Source organism: Haliotis rufescens, unplaced genomic scaffold, assembly GCF_023055435.1.
Source record: "Haliotis rufescens isolate VD_foot unplaced genomic scaffold, xgHalRufe1.0.p SCAF_13, whole genome shotgun sequence".
NCBI classification, from domain to species: Eukaryota; Metazoa; Mollusca; class Gastropoda; order Lepetellida; family Haliotidae; genus Haliotis; species Haliotis rufescens.
The window spans coordinates 6,694,778-6,719,551 of NW_025963813.1; the positions used below are offsets into that span (position 1 = coordinate 6,694,778).

At 41.5% G+C, this 24,774-nt stretch overlaps 1 protein-coding gene across 3 annotated transcripts in view; it reads left to right on the plus strand.

Moving 5' to 3' along the window:
* Window positions 1–24,774, plus strand: part of LOC124119737 (phosphatidylinositol 4,5-bisphosphate 3-kinase catalytic subunit beta isoform-like) — a 54,392-nt gene that overhangs the window by 8,768 nt on the left and 20,850 nt on the right. The window contains exons 3-14 of one of the 3 annotated variants that reach the window (XM_046482369.2): window positions 4,556–4,651; window positions 5,686–5,818; window positions 9,061–9,161; window positions 9,547–9,672; window positions 10,751–10,927; window positions 12,023–12,092; window positions 14,732–14,892; window positions 17,601–17,786; window positions 18,497–18,629; window positions 21,585–21,688; window positions 23,410–23,421; window positions 23,991–24,002. In XM_046482369.2, the coding sequence (XP_046338325.2) occupies window positions 4,556–4,651; window positions 5,686–5,818; window positions 9,061–9,161; window positions 9,547–9,672; window positions 10,751–10,927; window positions 12,023–12,092; window positions 14,732–14,892; window positions 17,601–17,786; window positions 18,497–18,629; window positions 21,585–21,688; window positions 23,410–23,421; window positions 23,991–24,002 (1,311 nt within the window). The remainder of the gene's footprint in view (window positions 1–4,555; window positions 4,652–5,685; window positions 5,819–9,060; window positions 9,162–9,546; window positions 9,673–10,750; window positions 10,928–12,022; window positions 12,093–14,731; window positions 14,893–17,600; window positions 17,787–18,496; window positions 18,630–21,584; window positions 21,689–23,409; window positions 23,422–23,990; window positions 24,003–24,774) is intronic. The other 2 variants (XM_046482370.2, XM_046482371.2) reach the window with 2 other exon arrangements.

Below are 24,774 nucleotides of genomic sequence, written 5' to 3' on the forward strand. Positions count from 1 at the left end.
TTGAAGATGCTGACACTTATATGATATATCACATATGTTAATTAGTTGTCAAGAAACGTTATCATTATTATTTGGTGCTGAGCAGCCTGTCAACCCGACAGATCTTGTCAACTCCTGTCAGCCCTCTTCAACCCCTGTCAACCTTTGTGAACCCCCGTCATCTTTTGTGAACTCCCCCCTCAACCCGTCAACTTTTGTGAACTCCCCCCATCAACCCCTGTCAACCTTTGTGAACCCCTGTCACTTTTGTGAACTCCCCCCTAAACCCCCATCAACTTTTGTGAACTCCCCCCTCAACCCCCGTCAACTTTTGTGAAACCCCGTCAACTTTTGTGAACTCCCTCCTCAACCCCTGTCAACTTTTGTGAGCTCCCCCCTCAACCCCCGTCAACTTTTGTGAAACCCCGTCAACCTTTGTGAACTCCCCCCTCAACCCATGTCAACTTTTGTGAACTCCCCCCTCAACCCCTGTCAACTTTTGTGAGCTCCCCACTCAACCCCCGTCAACTTTTGTGAAACCCTGTCAACCTTTGTGAACTCCCCCCTCAACCCGTCAACTTTTGTGAGCTCCCCCCTCAACCCATGTCAACTTTTGTGAAACCCCGTCAACCTTTGTGAACTCCCCCCTCAACCCCTGTCAACTTTTGTGAACTCCCCCCATCAACCCCTGTCAACCTTTGTGAACCCCTGTCGCTTTTGTGAACTCCCCCCTCAACCCCTGTCAACTTTTGTGAGCTCCCCACTCAACCCCCGTCAACTTTTGTGAAACCCCGTCAAATTTTGTGAACTCCCCCCTCAACCCCTGTCAACTTTTGTGAGCTCCCCCCTCAACCCCTGTCAACTTTTGTGAAACCCCGTCAACCTTTGTGAACCCCCCCCCCCCTCAACCCATGTCAACTTTTGTGAACTCCCCCCTCAACCCATGTCAACTTTTGTGAGCTCCCCCCTCAACCCCCGTCAACTTTTGTGAAACCCCGTCAACCTTTGTGAACTCCCCCCTCAACCCATGTCAACTTTTGTGAACTCCCCCCTCAACCCCCGTCAACTTTTGTGAACTCCCCCCTCAACCCCTGTCAACTTTTGTGAGCTCCCCCCTCAACCCCCGTCAACTTTTGTGAAACCCCGTCAACCTTTGTGAACTCCCCCCTCAACCCATGTCAACTTTTGTGAACTCCCCCCTCAACCCCCGTCAACTTTTGTGAACTCCCCCCTCAACCCATGTCAACTTTTGTGAGCTCCCCCCTCAATCCCCGTCAACTTTTGTGAAACCCCGTCAACCTTTGTGAACTCCCCTCTCAACCCATGTCAACTTTTGTGAACTCCCCCCTCAACCCCCGTCAACTTTTGTGAACTCCCCCCTCAACCCATGTCAACTTTTGTGAGCTCCCCCCTCAACCCCCGTCAACTTTTGTGAAACCCCGTCAACCTTTGTGAACTCCCCCCTCAACCCCTGTCAACTTTTGTGAGCTCCCCACTCAACCCCCGTCAACTTTTGTGAAACCCCGTCAAATTTTGTGAACTCCCCCCTCAACCCCTGTCAACTTTTGTGAGCTCCCCACTCAACCCCCGTCAACTTTTGTGAAACCCTGTCAACCTTTGTGAACTCCCCCCTCAACCCGTCAACTTTTGTGAACTCCCCCCTCAACCCCTGTCAACTTTTGTGAGCTCCCCCCTCAACCCCCGTCAACTTTTGTGAAACCCCGTCAACCTTTGTGAACTCCCCCCTCAACCCATGTCAACTTTTGTGAACTCCCCCCTCAACCCCTGTCAACTTTTGTGAGCTCCCCACTCAACCCCCGTCAACTTTTGTGAAACCCCGTCAACCTTTGTGAACTCCCCCCTCAACCCATGTCAACTTTTGTGAACTCCCCCCTCAACCCCTGTCAACTTTTGTGAGCTCCCCCCTCAACCCCCGTCAACTTTTGTGAAACCCCGTCAACCTTTGTGAACTCCCCCCTCAACCCATGTCAACTTTTGTGAACTCCCCCCTCAACCCCCGTCAACTTTTGTGAACTCCCCCCTCAACCCATGTCAACTTTTGTGAGCTCCCCCCTCAACCCCCGTCAACTTTTGTGAAACCCCGTCAACCTTTGTGAACTCCCCCCTCAACCCATGTCAACTTTTGTGAACTCCCCCCTCAACCCCTGTCAACTTTTGTGAACCCCTGTCAAGCAACCATACCAAACAAATGAACCTGAGCTTGTCGACCAACTAATGAAGGTGGACTCAATTAGTTTACAGGCATAATACAACATCCACCCACTAACAGATTGTTCTTGTTACGAGACAAGTCAACAAGCAGGAAGGAAGTTATATCCTTGTTGGCAACATCCTTGATAATGTTTCAATGACCTATCAAATGTCACTGTGATTTTACATACGTGGTTGACATGAAACACAGTGTGAATTTACACAGAAGAACATGCGAAAATCTAACACATTGTAGGGGCGATCGGGTAGCCTAGTGGTCAAAGCGTTCACTCATCAGGCTGAAGACCAGGGTTCAATTCCCAACATGTGTACAATGTGTGAAGCCCATTTCTGGTGTCCCCCCCCCCCCCCCCCCCATAATTTTGCTGAATTATTGCTAAAGGCGGCATAAAACCACATTCACTTACTCACTCTCACGAACGCATTGTAACTTTTCAGATTATTGATTAAATGCAATGTGACCCTCCAGTCAAAGAAACTCTTTAAAAGAGAACAATGCATTCGCTCATACAATTATATATTTTTCACAGCTTGTCTTTTTGTAAAAAACACAAATGTGACCTGCCTGACCTGACATCATGACATATTAACAGGGCTCCAGGTACTTTCATGAGCCACTGAGTACCCTTATTTACTCACAACAGTTACTGATCGTTCACAGTTGGGTATTTGGACACCAAGGAGAAGACATTTTTATGTAATAATTCTGCAACAAATGGTGTTTCAGGTTACTTCTAATTTGTATCTGTTTGTGTGCTGACTTGGGTGTGCAATGTGTAGCATGAACTTTCAACAGCAGTATTTACAATAGGCAAGATGGAATGCCTTTTTTATGTATTATCTCCTGCCATAGAGTCCATGTACGCGTCATGCTTGCATTCAGTCAGTAAATAATTATCTGTGAAGAATTACAGCTACATTTGGTAATTATGCAGTGTTGTTGTATACTATTGTCTTTCCTCATGCGTGTATATTCACAAAAATCTCCATTTTGTTTACGCAACTATGCAGCTTATCTGTCGCTCTGTTTGAATATGTTATGTAGCTTCTCGCCTGACTCTGTTTGCACTTCAAGTTATCTCATTGAAAGTGTGATGGCAGTCACAAGATAGACATATTGTCAAGCACTTTTTTTTCCTCACAGATAAGTCTTGAAACTTGATAACTGATAAATATATTGCATGTGTGACTTGTCAGGTGTACTGGTTTTCTCAGCTGAACGTTTGTGCACGGGCCTCAGCCTTTGTGTGATGTACCGGTACAGCTTGTAAACTCCTGTGCTAGTGTCACACATGACTTACTGTACCTGTTTCTGTGAAACAACACATGCTTGCTGTAAAAGGCGACAATGCTTGTCGTAAAAGGCGACTAACAAGATCGGGTGGTCAGGCTGGCTGACTTGGTTGATGCATGTCATCAATCCCAATTGCGTGGATCGATGCTCATGATGTCAGTCACTGGATTGTCTGGTCCAGACTCGATTATTTACAGTCCGCCGTTATATAGCTGGAAAATTGCTGAGTGCGGTGTTAACCAACCAACCAACCAACTCTATGTTGAATGGACATTGATTTCCCATGCAAAACCTATTTTCCACATGAAATAACAGGTGAGGTGAAATTGGGTTTAGCGTTGCATTCAAGATTATTGCACTAGTGTGCAAACGTGTGAACGTGCATGCGTGATGGTGTGTGCTTGTACTAGTCGGGACTAATTTCGATTTTATAGTGCAAGCTTACTGAGATACCATGCCGCAGTTTAACATGAATACCCCACTCAGACACAGTATACTGACTCCGCGCTTACCAGTCCTTGTTTTAGCCCCTTAATGCCAAGTGCCAGACAGGGTATCATCTTTTAACGTCCACCACCAGATCACGGAGTAGGTCCATAAAATAAGAACATGTTGGACTATACAAATTTGGTTTATGTTATTCACAGGCTACTAATGTCGCTGGCATGTTGATGGGGGCATAAAGCGACATTCACTCACTGATAGGCTGCTGCTTGTGTCGACCATGAGATGAAAATATTGAGCAACTCAAATTTGTTTTTATTTCAATCATAAGCAGAAAAAACCATAGATCAAAACAGCATGTCCTTATCGTGAAGAAAAGATTATGGTTGAGGACTTGAAAGTCATGGATTTTGATTGTAGGTTGGAATCCCAGATTTTCCCTAATTAGGATCCAGAATTTATAGTCATTATCTGCAGAATGCTTTACTAGGAGCTAACTCTATCACTGTCTCTCTCTCAAACAGATCACTCACTTACTCACTCACTCACTCACTCACTCACTCACTCACTCACTCACTCACTCACTCACGACTGTCCTACTTTCAGGAGTTGTGGACTGAGGCAGAGAAGTTCCCCCTGTTCAAGTTGTTGAAGAGATCGGACAACTACTGCTTTGTGTGTGTCAACATCAATGGAGAGCGGGTGGGTACAGCACATTGTTCATTGGTCACATTCTGTGATTACTCAGCACTTTTATGCCATCAGATCAATCATCAATTTGTAATCACAGCAGCTCAGTCTTATCTGACCTCATTTAGTGTTCCCGATACAAAAACAAATGTTAATGGCTTTATTACCGAAATAACATGTTAGCAGAACTGGTTTTATTTTTAACCATTTGTTTACAAGAATTTTTGCTGTTAAGCCGTGAAAAGACCTTTGAATCCTTTGAAAAAACCTTTCTGACTTGAAAATGATATGAACCATTATTAACTCTGCTGTTCAATAACTATATCAGTTTCTTATTGTGCAAAAGATTGACCTGTAACTCGATCAGTTACTAATATTGATAGAATGGTGGGTTGACTTTAATTCATATATTGTGGCCTTACATGTCCTGCCTAACTATGTTGTCATGTTTGGCAGTGAAGAGGGACAGGATGAAAATGTTATAATTCATATATTGTGGCCTTACATTTCCTGCCTAACTATGTTGTCATGTTTGGCAGTGAAGAGGGACAGGATGAAAATGTTATAATTCATATATTGTGGCCTTACATTTCCTGCCTAACTATGTTGTCATGTTCGGCAATGAAGAGGGGCAGGATGAAAATGTTATAATTTATACATTGTGGCCTTACATTTCCTGCCTAACTATGTTGTCATGTTCGGCAATGAAGAGGGACAGGATGAAAATGTTATAATTCATATATTGTGGCCTTACATTTCCTGCCTAACTATGTTGTCATGTTCGGCAATGAAGAGGGGCAGGATGAAAATGTTATAATTTATACATTGTGGCCTTACATTTCCTGCCTAACTATGTTGTCATGTTCGGCAATGAAGAGGGACAGGATGAAAATGTTATAATTTATATATTGTCAATTTGTGGCCTTATATGTCCTGCCTAACTATGTTGTAATGTTTGGCAATGAAGAGGGACAGGATGAAAATGTTATAATTTATATATTGTGGCCTTACTGCCTAACCATGTTGTCTTGTGTGGTGGTGTTCAGGAGGAAATACTAGATGAGAGCCAGTGCCTACATGATGTACGACCATACAGCGCCTTCCTTAAGCTGGTGGAGAGAGAGGGTGACGAGCGACACAAGACCCTTGTCAGGAATATCAACAGTCTCATTGGGAAAGGTAAATTGAGTTTATAAGCCAGTTATTGAGCGAGTTGTCTGTTGTAGATACAAGTGTCCTGCACTTTGTCCGTGTGATTTGAGTGAGTTGTCTATTGCTGATACTTGTGTCATGCACTTTGTCCGTGTGATTTGAGTGGGGTGTCTATTGCTGATACTTGTGTCATGCACTTTGTCCGTGTGATTTGAGTGAGTTGTCTATTGCTGATACTTGTGTCATGCACTTTGTCCGTGTGATTTGAGTGGGGTGTCTATTGCTGATACTTGTGTCATGCACTTTGTCCGTGTGATTTGAGGGAGTTGTCTATTGCAGATACTTTTGTTATGCACTTTGTCCGTGTGATTTGAGCGAGCTGTCTATTGCTGATACTTGTGTCATGCACTTTGTCCGTGTGATTTGAGCGAGCTATCTATTGCTGATACTTGTGTCATGCACTTTGTCCGTGTGATTTGAGGGAGTTGTCTATTGCTGATATTTGAGCGAGTTGTCTGTTGCAGATCCTAGTTTTATGCACTTTGTCCGTGTGATTTGAGCGAGCCGTCTGTTGTAGATACAAGTGTCCTGCACTTTGTCTGTGTGATTTGAGCGAGCTGTCTGTTGCTGATACTTGTGTCATGCACTTTGTCCGTGTGATTTGAGCGAGCTGTCTATTGCTGATACTTGTATCATGCACTTTGTCCGTGTGATTTGAGCGAGCTGTCTATTGCAGATCCTAGTGTCATGCACTTTGTCCGTATGATTTGAGCGAGTTGTCTATTGCTGATACTTGTGTTATGCACTTTGTCCGTGTGATTTGAGAGAGCTGTCTATTGCTGATACTTGTATCATGCACTTTGTCCGTGTGATTTGAGCGAGCTGTCTATTGCAGATCCTAGTGTCATGCACTTTGTCCGTATGATTTGAGCGAGTTGTCTATTGCTGATACTTGTGTTATGCACTTTGTCCGTGTGATTTGAGGGAGTTGTCTATTGCTGATATTTGAGCGAGTTGTCTGTTGCAGATCCTAGTTTTATGCACTTTGTCCGTGTGATTTGAGCGAGCCGTCTGTTGTAGATACAAGTGTCCTGCACTTTGTCTGTGTGATTTGAGCGAGCTGTCTGTTGCTGATACTTGTGTCATGCACTTTGTCCGTGTGATTTGAGCGAGCTGTCTATTGCTGATACTTGTATCATGCACTTTGTCCGTGTGATTTGAGCGAGCTGTCTATTGCAGATCCTAGTGTCATGCACTTTGTCCGTATGATTTGAGCGAGTTGTCTATTGCTGATACTTGTGTTATGCACTTTGTCCGTGTGATTTGAGAGAGCTGTCTATTGCTGATACTTGTATCATGCACTTTGTCCGTGTGATTTGAGCGAGCTGTCTATTGCAGATCCTAGTGTCATGCACTTTGTCCGTATGATTTGAGCGAGTTGTCTATTGCTGATACTTGTGTTATGCACTTTGTCCGTGTGATTTGAGCGAGCTGTCTATTGCTGATACTTGTATCATGCACTTTGTCCGTGTGATTTGAGCGAGCTGTCTATTGCAGATCCTAGTGTCATGCACTTTGTCCGTATGATTTGAGCGAGTTGTCTATTGCTGATACTTGTGTTATGCACTTTGTCCGTGTGATTTGAGAGAGCTGTCTATTGCTGATATTTGAGCGAGTTGTCTGTTGCAGATCCTAGTTTTATGCACTTTGTCCGTGTGATTTGAGCGAGCCGTCTGTTGTAGATACAAGTGTCCTGCACTCTGTCTGTGTGATTTGAGCAAGCTGTCTATTGCTGATACTTGTGTCATGCACTTTGTCCGTGTGATTTGAGCGAGCTGTCTATTGCTGATACTTGTATCATGCACTTTGTCCGTGTGATTTGAGCAAGCTGTCTATTGCAGATCCTAGTGTCATGCATTTTGTCCGTATGATTTGAGCGAGTTGTCTATTGCTGATACTTGTGTTATGCACTTTGTCCGTGTGATTTGAGCGAGCTGTCTATTGCTGATACTTGTATCATGCACTTTGTCTGTGTGATTTGAGAGAGCTGTCTATTGCAGATCCTAGTGTCATGCACTTTGTCCGTATGATTTGAGCGAGTTGTCTATTGCTGATACTTGTGTCATGCACTTTGTCCGTGTGATTTGAGTGGGGTGTCTATTGCTGATACTTGTGTCATGCACTTTGTCCGTGTGATTTGAGGGTGTTGTCTATTGCAGATACTTTTGTTATGCACTTTGTCCGTGTGATTTGAGCGAGCTGTCTATTGCTGATACTTGTGTCATGCACTTTGTCCGTGTGATTTGAGCGAGCTATCTATTGCTGATACTTGTGTCATGCACTTTGTCCGTGTGATTTGAGCGAGTTGTCTATTGCTGATATTTGAGCGAGTTGTCTGTTGCAGATCCTAGTTTTATGCACTTTGTCCGTGTGATTTGAGCGAGCCGTCTGTTGTAGATACAAGTGTCCTGCACTTTGTCTGTGTGATTTGAGCGAGCTGTCTGTTGCTGATACTTGTGTCATGCACTTTGTCCGTGTGATTTGAGCGAGCTGTCTATTGCTGATACTTGTATCATGCACTTTGTCCGTGTGATTTGAGCGAGCTGTCTATTGCAGATCCTAGTGTCATGCACTTTGTCCGTATGATTTGAGCGAGTTGTCTATTGCTGATACTTGTGTTATGCACTTTGTCCGTGTGATTTGAGCGAGCTGTCTATTGCAGATCCTAGTGTCATGCACTTTGTCCGTATGATTTGAGCGAGTTGTCTATTGCTGATACTTGTGTTATGCACTTTGTCCGTGTGATTTGAGAGAGCTGTCTATTGCTGATATTTGAGCGAGTTGTCTGTTGCAGATCCTAGTTTTATGCACTTTGTCCGTGTGATTTGAGCGAGCCATCTGGTGTAGATACAAGTGTCCTGCACTTTGTCTGTGTGATTTGAGCAAGCTGTCTATTGCTGATACTTGTGTCATGCACTTTGTCCGTGTGATTTGAGCGAGCTGTCTATTGTGATACTTGTATCATGCACTTTGTCCGTGTGATTTGAGCAAGCTGTCTATTGCAGATCCTAGTGTCATGCATTTTGTCCGTATGATTTGAGCGAGTTGTCTATTGCTGATACTTGTGTTATGCACTTTGTCCGTGTGATTTGAGCGAGCTGTCTATTGCTGATACTTGTATCATGCACTTTGTCTGTGTGATTTGAGAGAGCTGTCTATTGCAGATCCTAGTGTCATGCACTTTGTCCGTATGATTTGATCTATTGCAGATCCGCAGAATGTGGAGGCGTGGCAGTCGGCAGAAGTGGCAGACTTCCGGTCCACCATGAGGCAGATGTGTGAGAAGATTGTTCAGGACAGGAATGATAAGGTTTGGAATGTTCCTGTGCGCACTTTACTTTTATTTTTTAATACAGACCTTTACTTAACTCACTTGTGTAGCTCAGTGATTTGGGGGTTGGGGTGGGGGCCATTAATTTGTTTTGTTTGGTCATTTGTCTGTTTGTACTGAGGTTTTTGTGGGAATATATGATTAGGTTAATAAAATACAAGAAGTGGTTCTCATGCAGTGGCTTTACATCTCTTATATCAATAGGAGAGGTGCAGCGCAAAGTTTGATTTTGATAAGTGGATTTTCCGAGAAAATATTGCTTTTTTCATGTTTTGACTCGGGGGTACTAGTGAGCCCAGTTCATTTTTTGCCTTGTTTGTTTTAGTCTTAAATGTTTTCATTAGCTTATATTAACATGTTTTAGGGATGGTTCGAAGCATTGATGTACAAATTCCCTCCACGTCTGCGGCCCAAGGTGGATCTCCCCAGCAAGATCACAGACAAACTCAATAACAACATCATGGTGGAAGTCGTCATTGAAGAGTCCAAGGTGATCAGCTTAGTGGGAGTCGCTTGTCATGTTCCAGGGGTGGTGAGGTAGCCCCATGGTGAATGCTTTTCTTGTGGGTTGAAGCATCAACAGTACAAATATTGTGTTACAAAAATCCAAGCCAGAATATTAAATAGTCCGTCCCCAGGTAGACAAGTTTGCTTTGGTTGCGTGAGACAGAGCTGACTAATGGATTTCAACTTCTTTTTTCCTTCAATACGGTGTTTCAGTATCCCTGTGTTATGGGTTTTCAGGCGCTAAGAAAACAGTCATAGTTTTCTCTCTAATCACATGAACAACTGTAAAACATGTCATCCACTTATAAAAGACAACTTTGTCTTAAAAACAAGCCATCATCTGAGGAAGTACAATGTCTGTGTGATTGTCTGTGTAATTGCGATAAACATGGCCATCCGAAAATGTTTGATGTCTGAAAACCTATGATCCAACTAATACCTTTATGAAGCAGGTGCAGAAGCAGGTTATATAGCTAAGAGTTACATAAATACAGATTTACAAAAACACATACCAACAAGGGTGACGTGGCTAGAGGGGTGAAGCATCAGGATTGAATGTTTTGATGGAGTTGTTTCTGGCAGGAACGATAAGGGTTGGTCCACTGAATCTGGTCCACTGGGGCTGGTTCACTGGATCTGGTCCACTGGTTCTGGTTCACTGGATCTGGGGCTGGTCCACTAGATCTGGTCCACTGGTTCTGGTTCACTGGGGCTTGTCCACTAGATCTGGTCCACTGGGGCTGGTCCACTGGTTCTGGTTCACTGGATATGGTCCACTGGGGCTGGTTCACTGGATATGGTCCACTGGATATGGTCCACTGGATCTGGTCACTGGGGTTTTGGTGAACGTGATCCGAGATGGTGGAGATGAAATCTTGTTTGTTGGTTGATCTGTGTTGTTCTGTGATGCAAATGTTGAGGGGTCAAGATGTTACTCTTACATATTAGTCTTGACAGCAGCATTTGATCTTGTAGACTGTGCCTCTTGGCTGGGGTTGGCTATTGTGGGTTTTCCATTTGAGCCAATTGACTCTCTCTGACCTCTCACGACATTGTTCCAGAGCACATTCACGATCCGTCTGCCCGGCTTGTGTAGACCTTCCGAACTGATCCAGTTGGTGCTGGTGAAGCTGTCTCGCTCCGGGAACCTCGTATATGAGCCGGAACAGTATCTCCTCAAGTCCTTCGGTATAGAGGAATACATATATGGCGTGAAATATCCCCTCCAACAATATAAGGTAAGGAGCAGGGAGGACATTGATGGCTTTTAGTTTTCACACTCATGAAAACCACTGTTCTAATGATATGTTTTGCGATAGTCATCCTATATTTTCCAGCATATTTTATTATCATGATCATGATAAATGCCTTGGACCCATTCGCCATCATAGCTTTGTTTGGAAGTGTTTTACACATTGTTTTACACACTGGCGCTCACATAATGTAAACAAACCTAACACAACACTTACCGTCTCCGTTTCCCAGATCATTAACTTAGCTTCAAATATCTCTCTCTCATGACTGTAATTTGAGTGGACAGATATTTTTAGCATCACGTCAATCAAGTCGAAGTCAAAATGAATCTTTGGTTGCTAATGGGTCGGGGTATTTATCATTATTGAATGGGGTATAGCATCCTGGATTATAGACGGTAAAGCTTGTTAAACTACTGGTTTAGTAATGGTGGTCCAGACTTCATTGTTCAGATGGGCGGTCGGTAGCCTAGTGGTTAAAGCGTTCGCTCATCACGCCAAAGACCCAGGTAAGGTTTCCAGACATGGGTACAATGTGTGAAGCCCATTTCTGGTGTCCCCCACCGTGATATTGCTGGAATATTGCAAAAAGCGGTGTAAAACCATACTCACTCACTCATTGTTCAGAGGACAACTTGATATAGTTGGATTAGTGTTGACTATGATACAAACAACATTATGTGAGATAATACAGTTGAACCTCGGGGTATCCGGACGTGGTTGCAAATGTAAATTTGGAGTTTTGTTTCAACGAACTTCAGAACTGTCTAAATGCAAGAAATACCAGAAAAACATTGGGATTGCTTTACCCTCGGTGTCGTGATTTACCTATGACATAAGTCCCTGTGGTATGTTCTGATTACTTTAAATGGCAGTAAACATGGTAAAGGAAAGTAGGTGATTCTTGCTTGACTTTGCATCAGTAATTTGGCATGTATCCGTGGCAAGGCCAGTGAAGGGACTGGTTCTGTTTTTGTATGTAGTTGTGAGTTCTTTTCTAGTTTTTCTTGCATGTTTGCATTTGTGAAAAAATGTTTTTGGCAGACCAGAAAATATGTCTCTCTGTTGTATATTTTTCAGTATGTGTACCAGTGCCTTGTGAAGAACACGGCCCCCCAGTTTCTGTTGGTTGCCAGGGAAACTGTTATAGGTGATGTACTGTATTATGGATGTTGATTATTCCTTAATTGTTTTTGTGGGTATGCGTCTGCATTGAGAGTGGCAGGTCGATGGTTTGATGAACTATTAGGGCTGGGACAAGTCCAAATTTACTACCTGGGTGCGCAGCCCCCTATTACCCGAACCTACCTGGGTAATCGCTGTAGGTCTCAAGAGATAGGTAAAACATGTCCGAATGGGAATTATTTTACCATAGCCCTGGCAAAAAGTATTTAGATACATGTATTTAACAATCTGGTCATGCATACACTGAAGTTGACTCAAGTTATATCTTTGTTCAAAGAAATGGAAAGTTAGAATGAATGGGTGCATAGTCAGAAAGACATGCAAACATTAATGACTTTTAGTGTCACTATAGAGTTCCAGATAATTTTTGTCATTGAACAATATATCCCGTGACTAACCACGGGTCTAGGTAGTCCTCTGGGTACCCGTGTCCTACTAAGTACCCACCTGACCCGGGTACCTGAGTACCCGAGTTACCCGTCCCAGCCCTACCGCGTATCATACCAAAAGACGTTAAAAGATGGTACTTTTTGTTACCTGCTTTGCCCTCGTCATTAAGGGAATAAAATAAGGAGTGGTCGGCTCGGAGACTGTGTAATGTGTCTGAGTGTGGTATCCATGTTAAACTGCAGCCGGGTATCTCAGTGGGCTAACACTAAAACCATCATTAGTCCGGACTAGTATAAACATGCAAAGCACACGCACACACAAACACACACCAGGACTCGATTTAAGGTACTTGATGTGACTTGCACACATGAAAAGCCAGTGATGATTTCCTGGAAAACAATAAATGCAAATTATATCTTTTTATTAAACAATAATGTGGAGAATAATACGCCATGGTATACAGAAATCATGGAAATGTACCCTGGATGAAATCAAATAACAGAAATGTTCCTAGCTGGCCACTTCCCAACACTGATGTCCATACAACGGATTGCAAATCGGTTTCTCAGCAGAATTCCAGAATGCAAAACAGACGTAAAAAAACAAGTTGGAGTTTGAGCATCTCAACTTGGCAACAATCTATTCCCGCATAATCATACGCGATACTTTAGGCTAGAAATAAACCAGAGCTTGATTTAAGGAACTTGATTTGACTTGCACCAGATCTCGGATGACTGTGTCATGTGTAATTAATTACACATATCTCAGGGAAATAAAATAAAGCTAACGAAGTGTTAGGTACTAAATGTGTTCACAGATCGTTTATGTGTGGACAGGTAATGGTTAGTCATAAATTTTAAAAAACAATAACATGCACTTGGTGCATGTAGATACAATGTATAGATATTTGGTTGCATTTTTTAATAATAGGTTGCACTGGTGCATTGTTTTTTTTGCTAATGCAAGACCTGCGTCACTGTTTAAGTGGGATAATCTTGATTGTGACGTAAAACCCCATTTCATCTCACCTTGTCTACTCCATCTTTCTCATACTTGTGAAAATTGAAACAACTTCATGAAGAAGAAATGTGGAATACTTTTAGTCATTGCTGTTCATAAGAGCATGATTTAGAACACGGTAGTCAAGGAGCTGCAACTGGCCGTCCTGAGTTGTCCAAGAGATATGCCACAGAATAATGATCTTGACAGAAGTCACCATATTGTTGCTTCCCTTACCACATTACTTTAACATGTTGTTATATCCCCATTAAGAATCTTGCAATTCCCTTGATTATTCTGTGAGACAGTACATTTCAATGTAGACCCCCAAATCATGTGACCTCAAATATTGGCTCGTCACATCATCAGTATTGAACTGTCACGTGATGAATACTGACTTGTCTGCCAGAAAACAAGATGGCGTCGGGTACTAAAATTCCACAGTTCGCAGCTATGTTACTGTAATCAAAGACGTATATTGATATATACGTCCTTGAATGAAATGGGATGTTAAAAGGCTTCATAAACTTTAAAGGGAATTTCGGCATTACAAAACGAAACGATACTCTTGACGAGGTCAATTGGCAAAAACAAGGACCCAAGGACACCTTTTTTTCACATACTGACCTCGTCAAAACTAATTACTTGTATGATATGGCAGGAAATAAAATAGAGTCCCAAGCACAGTAAACCCCAGACCACACACCAGCTCAGCTTCCCACGGGGACCTTGGCGATAATAGGCCCCCGGCACTTTATTGTATGTCGTAAGAGGTGACTATGTTGGATCAAGATGTCCTTTGAATTGATTGTTTTTTGACTTGTTTGTATTTTTGCTTGATTTTTAAAACCACACTTAAAAAATATTCTAGTTTTATGATAGTGGTCTGTAAATAATCAAGTCTGGACCAGACAATCCAGAGAATGACATCATGAACATCGATCTACACAATTTTGATACAATGACATGCATCAACCAAGTCAGCGAGTCTGACCACTAGTTTCTTACTATTTAGCATAGTTTGCTGAAGACCGATTCTAACACGGATCTTTATGGGGTGACTTGATAGTGTACACGTACCCCAACAGCCAGGGGCATGTTCTTCTAATCAACTACTGCTTTGTCTGAACACCTTTATTTACAGGCCACAGAGATATAGCTGGAATATTGTAGTGTAAAATGACAAACAAATATTTACCTCTATTTCTGCAACAGATCCGAAGCCGGCTGTCCCTCCTCGTAAAGGTAGCATAGCAAACTACTCACAAATATCAACGGACCGTCGCGGAGAGGACCTCTGTGTGTGGGACTTGAAGGAGCGGTACTACTTCACTGTCCGAGGGATAAACAAAGTCCAGCTCCCTGATGGTGCCAAGGTAACGTAAATCCACCACTCGGATACCATGATATGATATCTCAGCATGAAGATCTGACGGCACAAACTTAGGTCAAGTGAACTCTGAGCCAATCTCATTAAAATCAGATCTTAGTTCTTGCTATCGCGAAACAAAGATCTGAGGACATGCCATTACGGGTCACGTCAGAACGACCTTTCGCAAACTTTGACCGACCACTGAAAGGACCAACAAGAAGTCGACATCAGCCAATTAGAAAGCAGCTTTCTTGAGCTTTACGGCATTCGTTTCAAACTGGTGACTTCCGTTTCAGACTATGATTGAAAAATATGTTGACACAGTTCTCGATTAACATTTTGAAAACTCAACAAACGAACATTCCGGAATGTCTAATATGTGGTTGTGATTGCATGGCAGTGCTTCCAACGTACTGTGCAATTCCTCCTCCGTTCAAATGTTTATCCCACGGAAGCGAGAGATAGACAATAATTTTGACGGAATCAATCGTACGGGCCGTAACTGTCGTTTGGAATACCCCGTGTTAACATTTTTGAGGTTGCATGATTAGAAAACACATTCCAACTGTCACTTTCATGATCTGGTAAGCGACGCTTTGATTGGTCAGATGAAAGTTCACTCTGACGTAACCCGTAATGGGATGTCCTCAGATCTTTCTTTAGCGATAGCGAAAATTAAGATCAGATTTTAATGAGATTGACTCTGACCACACCCTTACCCCAAATCTTTCTACATGAAGGATGCGTGGGTTCTTGAGCCAACAAGATGTCAGCTTTTGAAAATGATTTGGCTTCATTTCTTTACCACCTTGATTTGAATTTTTTTGAAAAAATGAAAACCACAGAACACAAATATTGCATTGATAGTTGGGGATGTAGATGCCATGGCGTTCATGAGATGTATGCAAGGTCCATAATAATATTATCGCACAGCTTTAATGTTTTGCAGTCAAATCTCCCTGATTATTTTCATTGTCAAGATACAGAATGAAATATGCTTGTCTAAATGCTTCGCTCACTCGTACCAAGAATTTAGAAGCATAGCTCTGATTGGCTGATTATAAAGTTCACCTCCAATGGAGGCATCCTCAGAGATATCATGTCAGAGACCTGATTCTGTTGAGATTGCCGTCCATGACATTTTACATATTGTTTGCTAAATTAATAAAGTCTGGTCTACCCCCATTTATAGTGTAATAAAGTATGGTGATATAGTATATAAACTATACTTTATTACACTCTACAGCGTTAGAAACTAACAGTTTTTGTCCACAAGTCCTTATAATGTAGCAAAACCCTTAAAAAGGTGTAGTCGACCAGTGGTTATAGTGGGTAAATATATATATTTAATAACGTTATGGGTGGGTTAGTATAAGGGTGAGTTGAACGGCTGACGTAGTACCTATCTTTGTAGTCCTTGAGTAATGGCTTATGCCCACGCGGGCGTAGTGGCTGGGAAGACGTGACGATGGCACGCTCCTTGCATGCTCGGCTAGGCGGAAGCCATGATTGAGAGAGCCGAGATGTAAGGAGCGTGTTCATTGGTTGTGTCCGTTTTCCTGGTCACATGGTCCGCGTGTTGGCTTTATAAGCCTACCCTGGGTAGGGAATCGTCAGTCGTCTCTCACCAGTATCTGGTAAGCACGGTCGACTCCCGCGTCCTGAATCAGGATCATTCATTATTATTTTTAGGGCTTTCATTGAGGAGATAGATTAAGATGTATGGGTGGGGGAAAAATAGAGTAATGATTGAATAGGTTTGTTTATAGATGTTTTACTTTTGGGAGTTAAGTTAGACGGGTGGTTAATAGTACAAGTTTAGTTATACGGGGGAATAGGTTTAAGTAGGTAGGGAAGGGGGAAAATTATGTAGGGAATAGGTAAGGTTAGGATTTGGCCCCTTTTTGTTTTGTTTGTTAAATAAACTTTAAACCTAACTCCGTTCTTTGTGTTTTCTTTGTGATTAGAATTGATAAACCCTACCAGGAGCCTACTAGAATATAGAGACCTAAGACTACTGCCAGAGAGAAGAAGAAACACAACGCAAAATACGGCAGCATATAACATCTGACCTTTGGTCAAATATAGCTATATTTCTACTGTCACTGGGCGCCTTTTACAGGCTTTAGAGGGCGCCTATTACAAAGGGCAAATTTCTACTAGTTCTTATGATACCTTAACTATTGGCAAGTTTGGCAAGGACTATAGGACTAGTGCCAATTTCTACCGCTGCTCTACATGGGGTTAGACCAAACTTATTGCTTTTCTAAGATGCTGAATTTAAGACTAACCTTGGGGTTTTATTAGAGATGGGTTAAAAAAACACCTGTAATGAGCGGTGCCCTAAATTGAAAATCCGTGAACTGGGCTAACTGCAGGCTGTTCTACCTAATTGCCTTTACCCTTAAGTTAGGAGACATTTATATATTTTAACACAATACAACACCACTAAGATGGGTTGTTTTTCATTTAAATAGGTCACATTTCAGGATCTGTTCAGTGGGTTGTTATCCATAAACCCATGCAGCAATAAGAAGACTTTATAAATTTATGTTTTTATATTTTTCTATATTTTGACTTGTGAATGGTTGTCAAACGTATGTTGGTCACTTACAACCAATCAAATACTGGGTATGTGTCACATGATTTTTAATTACATCTGAAACGTGTTAAACTCAATTCACTCACTCACTCACTCACTGTCTGTTGCAGGTGAAGCTGTTCATGGGTCTGTACCACGGAAGCGAGGCTCTCTGTGGCATCAAGACCACAGACGAGATGATCGTACAAGAGGGAGTGTGTAACATGAAGCTCGATGTGACCTTTGACATCGCTGCCCGAGACCTCCCCCAGATGGCTCGCGTCTGCTACACTCTGTGTGCGACAGGGAAGAAGAAGGTGACATGTTAGGGACTGTCGGAGTTACAAATCATGATTTAAAACAGATTGCAATTGAAAGATGTACAAAATTGAAGACAAGGTCAGTTTTTTATGTCTATTTATATTATGTTGTGATTTGATGGCAAGCAGCACTGATAGGTGTGAAATGTGATGCTAACATGCTTGAAATCTTGTTAAATATGTCGCAATATAGAGGCTTGAACAGACACAGACCGGGCACTGGTCATGAATCTGTAATACTGAAACCCCATAAGGGCAGAAGCTCAGGCATCTGATAAGGTCATATGTTGAAAAGTGCAGCCAGGGCAGTCATTCATCTGTTTGTAGATTCACAGACAGGGCACACATTCTGTTCTACAGACTCGCTGCAGGGCAGACATTCACCTGTTTGTAGATTTGCAGACAGGGCAGACATTCACCTGTTTGTAGATTTGCAGACAGGGCAGACTTGATTCTGTTATGTAGATTTGCAGACAGGGCAGACTTGATTCTGCGCTGCTAGGGCAGACATTCATCTGTTCTGAAGATTGCAGTCAGGGCAGACTTTATGTTCTATTGACTCGCTGCAGGGCCGACATTCATCTGTTATGTAGACTTGGACAAGACTACACATAGCTTGCAAACTGTTAAGGATCAGTGTTAAATGCTCCTCAATGATGCAGTTTTGATTTCACTACTGTTATAATAATATTAACATGTTTGTTCAGGATCAAACAGCAGTTGCATGGGTGAATGTAGCTGTATTTGATTTCCGCTCACGGCTGACCCGAGGTGACCGGAATCTCCCAATGTGGCCATGGACTGATGAGATGCAGACTGAGGAGTTCCTGTACCCCATTGGTAGGTTCATGATGCTTCCAACATATCATCCATTCTCAAGAAGGGCCGGGGGACACGGGTGGCCATGTCGTCTAAGGCGCCGCGATTCACTGTGGTTTGTTGTGTCCCTTGGGCATGCCAGAAGCCTATGATTGTGGGTTCGAATCCCGGTTTGCCCCAATTATGTTTCTAGGTTTGTCAGCACCATACCTGTGCTCGTGGGTTTCACCGAAGTGGTAAACGTCTGAGACCTGCATCACTTCGGGCTTTCCTCCCACATTAAGCTGCCACGCCGTGATATAACTAGAATACTGTTAAAAGCGACGTTGAACCCAACTCACTCACTCACTCACTCACTCACTCACTCACTCACTCACTCACTCACTCACTCACTCACTCACTCACTCACTCACTCACTCACTCACTCACTCACTCACAAGTCTTTCCCAGATTTTCAGACTGTTGAGGAATTACATTCGATCATTCCCTCCAATCACACCTGTATTAATTACAGGCTGTCCTGATTTGCCTGGAATATTGCCGACAGTGGATTCAAAATTCACCCATTAATGCACATAAATAAATGGAATTGGTCTCAAGAGTTGGAAACCAAATGCCACATTGGGAATTGCTCATCTTCCCAAGGCAAGAGAGTTAACTGACTATAAAAGTCCAGTTTCCACTCTTGCTGAACTAGGCTGGTATGATGGAGTAACATTTCGGCTAACGAGTCTATAGTCCAATCAAAATCGAGCAACGAAATCGAAATCCGGTTCGTAAACTGTCATGCAGATTTCGGTCGATTGAAAGATGTGCAAAACATGTGCACCAGCAACTCGTTGTCAACAGATATTATCTAAATCTTTCCATGGTTTTAATCAAGATGCTCATGTGAATTGATGCACTTAGTGATGTAAGACTCGTTTTATCACAATATTGATCTTGATTATCGATCTGATCGATAAGACTGGGCGCTGCCATTTTTTTTGAAGAAATGCAAGTGATACGAGAGGTGGAATCTGATTTGTCCATAGGAGAGGCATGGAAGGGACATAGCTCGTAAAAGCCACAGGTGGCGCTACGATCAAGCCCAGGAATTCCAGCCTAGTTCGGCAAGGGTGGAAACTGTACTTTTAAAGTCAGTTAACTATCTTGCCTCGGGAATATGGGAATTGCTTAACTGGAGCCCTGGCAAAACTATTTGGATGCATGTACAGAACAATCTTGCCATGCAGGCACTGAAGTTGACTGAAGCTTTTTCTTTATTCAAACATATAAAAAGTCAGAAGGAATGTGTCAAAAAGAAATTGTAGTGTAACCATGGACTATTATTCTAATTATAACATGTCTAAGCAATATATCGTAAGACTAATCACAGGTCCGGGTTGTCCAGTGGCTACCTGGGTCCTACTCAGAACTCTCCCAAACTGAGTAAGACTAAACCCTCGTCTAAAAATGAACTATTTTTAGGTTCACCTGATGAAGGAGTAAGTATATACTCCGAAATGTTGTGTTCCTCATAATAAAGAGTGAGTGAGTGAGTTTGGTTTAACGCCGCTTTTAACAGTATTCCAGTCATATCACGGCGTGGCAGCTTAATGCGGGAGGAACGCCCGAAGTGATGCAGGTCTCAGACGTTTACCACTTCGGTGAAACCTACGAGCACAGGTATGGTGCTCACAAACCTAGAAACATAATTGGGGCGAACCGGGATTTCGAACCAACAATCATAGGTTTCTGGCGTGCCCAAGGGACACAACTCTGCACAGTGAATCTCAGCGCCTTAGACGACTGGGCCACCTGTGCCCCCTCATAATAAAGAAGTCGACATGTGTATCACTACTACATTCCTTCAAAGACTTCATATTTAGATTATTGGTAGTGTTGCATTGATGGAGAAATCAACCATTATCGCTTTTGCTGTCAAATATATGAACACAAATGGATAAAGGATTAAAACTCTCAGGCTTGCTGATTAGTTGTAAAACATTGTTCCTATATTTGATAAGGGTTACATTCTACTTAACTTCCAAACACATACTCAAAACTATTTAAGTTTGTAAACAGTTATAACCAGTGTCTTGAGTGTAAAAAGTACAGCGAAGCAGCTTCATTGGCAGAGAGATTAGTGATGTCGTGTTATTGTGATGTCATGGTAGCCAGAATTGTTGTCTTCAGCAATCAATGTTTGTCGGGAGAGGCTCACTGACTTGTTTGATGTCATTGTATCCCAATTGCGTACATCAATGTTCATGATGTCAATCACTGGATTTTCTGGGGTTGCCCTCATACAGCTGGTATATTGAGTGCAGCATTAAACAACAAACAAACAAACACGAATATTGCAACTTTACTGTTGCTGCTTCTAGCTGTGTCGGCTCACAATGCACAATGCAGGAGGCAGAAGTAGTCCAAGATTGTGTAGTCAGAGTGGTGTCCCTTAGCTGCCCAAAACATCTGATCGTGGGTTCTAGTCTTAATTCTTTATGCTGTGTTCAAAATAAAGCATGAAAGTTCAGGATCCCATTCCGCAAAATGATCATTGCGCTGAGATGATTGAAACTACCATACATTAACATTGACCTACGACAGTCGTTGTGCCGATATCGCCTTGTGGAACAAGGCCCCGGGGTCCCTAGGTTCAAATAGTAAAGCAGAACACCTAGTGAACCCCAGGGCAATCTTTGCGCTTAGATGATCATAAGTCTGTTAAAGTTTGACATTTACAACATTTGTTGGTCTAAGATTGCTTTGTGGAACAAGGCCCAGGACCTCCCTTTATTTTAATCCCTGTTTCGGATGTCAGATTCATACGATTGAAATACATGGCGCTGTAACTAAAGTTCAGTTATACATTCACGAAAGAGAGGTACAAAAGACATAGGTCATAGATTTGCTTTGTGGGACAGGGCACAGGACTCACCTATGTTAACTACTGCCTGTGAGCTCCATTAAACACTGATTCACTCACTTCAGGGTCTGTCACTCCCAACGCACAGGGCAACGAGGCCACAACACTTCTCATCAAGTTCCCCGACTTCAACATGAAGAACAACATTCGCTACCCAGCATTTGACAAGGTGAGGACCAGGAACAAACACATTCAGTAACTTTGGAAAAGAAGCGTTTTTTTCTCACATCATTAAGTCTTTAATTGCAAAATTGTTGTTTCATTTTTTATTCAGCTAGGTCATCTTTCATACTTTTTCAAATATCAATATCAATTATTCCTGTCAATTAGATTTTTCTGTTACACATAATTACTTTAAGGAAAAAGGTAAAATAATTAGTTTAAATTTGTTTTAATGGTTTATGATCATGTTGCAAATGTTTTAACGTTGTTAATAATGTTAATTATTAAGATAACTTACTATGTTTTTAATATTATTCTTGGCTTATGTTAACATTTGCTATATTTTGTGAGAATGTGTCAAGACCGTTTATTGTGCAGCTGACTGTTCTAAGAATGCTGCTGTATGTGTTGAAGCCCTGGGCACTAATCAATGTTCTGAAATTCTGGCTATTAATAATTTCATGTGTCTCTTTGCATACTTTATGTGTCTGTGTTAGTCTGATTCTTGCTTCAGTAAATATCTATTGTCCCTTAGAGAAGGAATTAATTATTTTGAAAATGGGATAATGCAGTGGAGAAAATATGAGAATCTGTTGGAGCAACAGATTCGAGTGACTGCTCTGACTTAAGCCTTGTCATAGTTGATATAACATTTCTCTATGATTTTGCATAAAGACCTAGTATAGTTGCAAGTTTTACTTGTTAAAATGCATGTTCAGAATGGCGGTGTGAATTCCTGGCTCAGAATCTACTGCAACAACAATAGCATTAGGCCATTATAATGTCTGAACAATTGAAGAACACATTCTTTCATCCTTGAATAAGCTAAATAATTGGTTTTAGTCTGAAGCAATGAGAAACTAGTGTGGGTCAATTGTAAACAGTGCCGTGTCCCGATGGCATGCCAGACACATTTGGCCTGTGTTTGAATCCCAGATTTGCCTTATACATATTTCTAGGTTCATGGTTTTACCAAGTGGTAAACGTCTAAGACCTGCATTACTTCCGGCTTTCCTCCCACATTGAGCAGACACGCTGTAGTATTATATTCCTGTTTAATTGTTGAAGGACAAGGCGAATCTATAAACCATATTAAAGCATTGTTCATGACGAGTAAAACCCAGAAGGTTGTGCCAAATGTCTAGCACAGCGATTTGCTCAGGAATCGAGAGGACAATAGATAATTTACAGCATGTGTAAAAAAACTTGCAGGCCCTGAGAGTTAGTAGAGTAATAATGTTATAAGTCCAAAGTAATTTCTGCTAGCCCCAGGCTTATGGGTAAGCATTAATTTCAAACCAAGGTCTGCTTGCACAATGCAATCTTAGCCCTAAGACTATTGTAAGTGGGAGTTATGATGGTCTTAGTGCTAAGGTCGCTTTGTGAAAGCGGACCATGGTTTGCCTAGTCCTCATCAATGATGTAACGATGTGATGTGGTTATAGACATTAGCATGAAACCCCCTTCACTCACTCACACATGGGTAGAAACACCCTATAGGAATACATGGTTGCAACAATGTACGAATTCAATGAATCCACTCTTCACGGATACCACAGCTGTTTCACTTACAGATTTTGCCAATTAGCAGAATTGTTAATGTCAATTTGAAAAACAACATATATGGTTTGAAGGCTTGCTAAAATTGTCATCTTTTGGAATGGATATAACTTTTCATGCAGCAGGATATATGTGACTGATTTTGCGTGTTTGTTTTTCTGCACACAGACTGATCCCAGAGTAAGTAGATTACAGTAACAAAGCTGTTCAAGTATTGTTATTTTTGTAGTGTTGTGAACAAGTATTATTTCTCTTCTTTTTTATTAACATCTTGGAATTTATTGTCTCTAAGTATTTCAAACTTTAAGATAACACAGCTGCTATTTGAAACTTAGTTTAATGCCATATCACAAAAAATGTGTAAGAATTGATCCTAACACCAGCAGAGGATATATGTCAAGACTTATTTACTGAGAACCAAGACTATTTTATTTTTAGCCTTAGAGTTGATATAAAAAACAGTAGCGTAGAAGGGGTGTGTATTATTGTCAAATAACTGTCATCGAAATATTCCTGATTTCTTCAATATTTGAACTAAGTTAAGACTCTCTTTCTCTGACAACAAATTTGACTTGTTATGAGTAGTTTTAGAAGCACTTCGCATTGTAAATTTATAAGCACCGGGTGCACTTATTATGGTGAATACAGTATATTTCCTTGATTTTATACTTCAGTGCTCATTTCAGCTTCATTTTTTTTTGTTAAATTAATTTTGAGTTCAATTATTTATTGATTTACGTTTACTTTAGCACATTTCACGGGTAAGGTCATTCTTTTCAAATATCTTGCAACATGTTGTCTTTTCCCTGCATTGGCCTGACAACCAAGCTGTTGTGGTTGTTGTACCACTGTTGTGGCTGAGGTAGCCGCTACACGATTCACCACTCCATAGTACTAGATTTTCATGATACTATCCCCAAAACTCATTGTGCAGACACATATGTCATTGCAGAAATATATATTATTTATGAATATTATCTTTTCTGTATATTGGCTATAAATATCTGAGAGACAATGAGAAGTGTTTTTTCCCCCACATTTTTACAAATATTCCTGAATCAACTGAAACTGTTACCATGGTTACTGCAGCTTTCATATTTTTTGCAAGCAATGTGTCATTCGTTGATATGATGACTAACCCAAAACAATCTGGCAATGTTGCCCTAACTTATTAAAGTTTGGCTATCAAAGTTCAAATAATTTTGCTGTCACAATTCTAATATTTTCATTATTTGCTGTCACTGATCAAGATATTAAATTTTACAATAATCCCCAATTTATTCTTCCTCAAAACTTTTATTTATTACAAGAGCATATTGTGTTCATGTTTTTGTCTGGTCTTTCCCAAATTCCTACTCACTTGTGTTTGTGATTGAAATAAATAATACTTAGGCCCTATATATCATTAGTTGGTTTACAACTCTGATCAACAACCAAAAACAAGTGAAGTTGGAAGCAAAAGTGACTTTTGACAATATTTTAGTTTTGCTGACTTTGTTTTACAATTAGATGAAATGTAAAATACACGAGAAA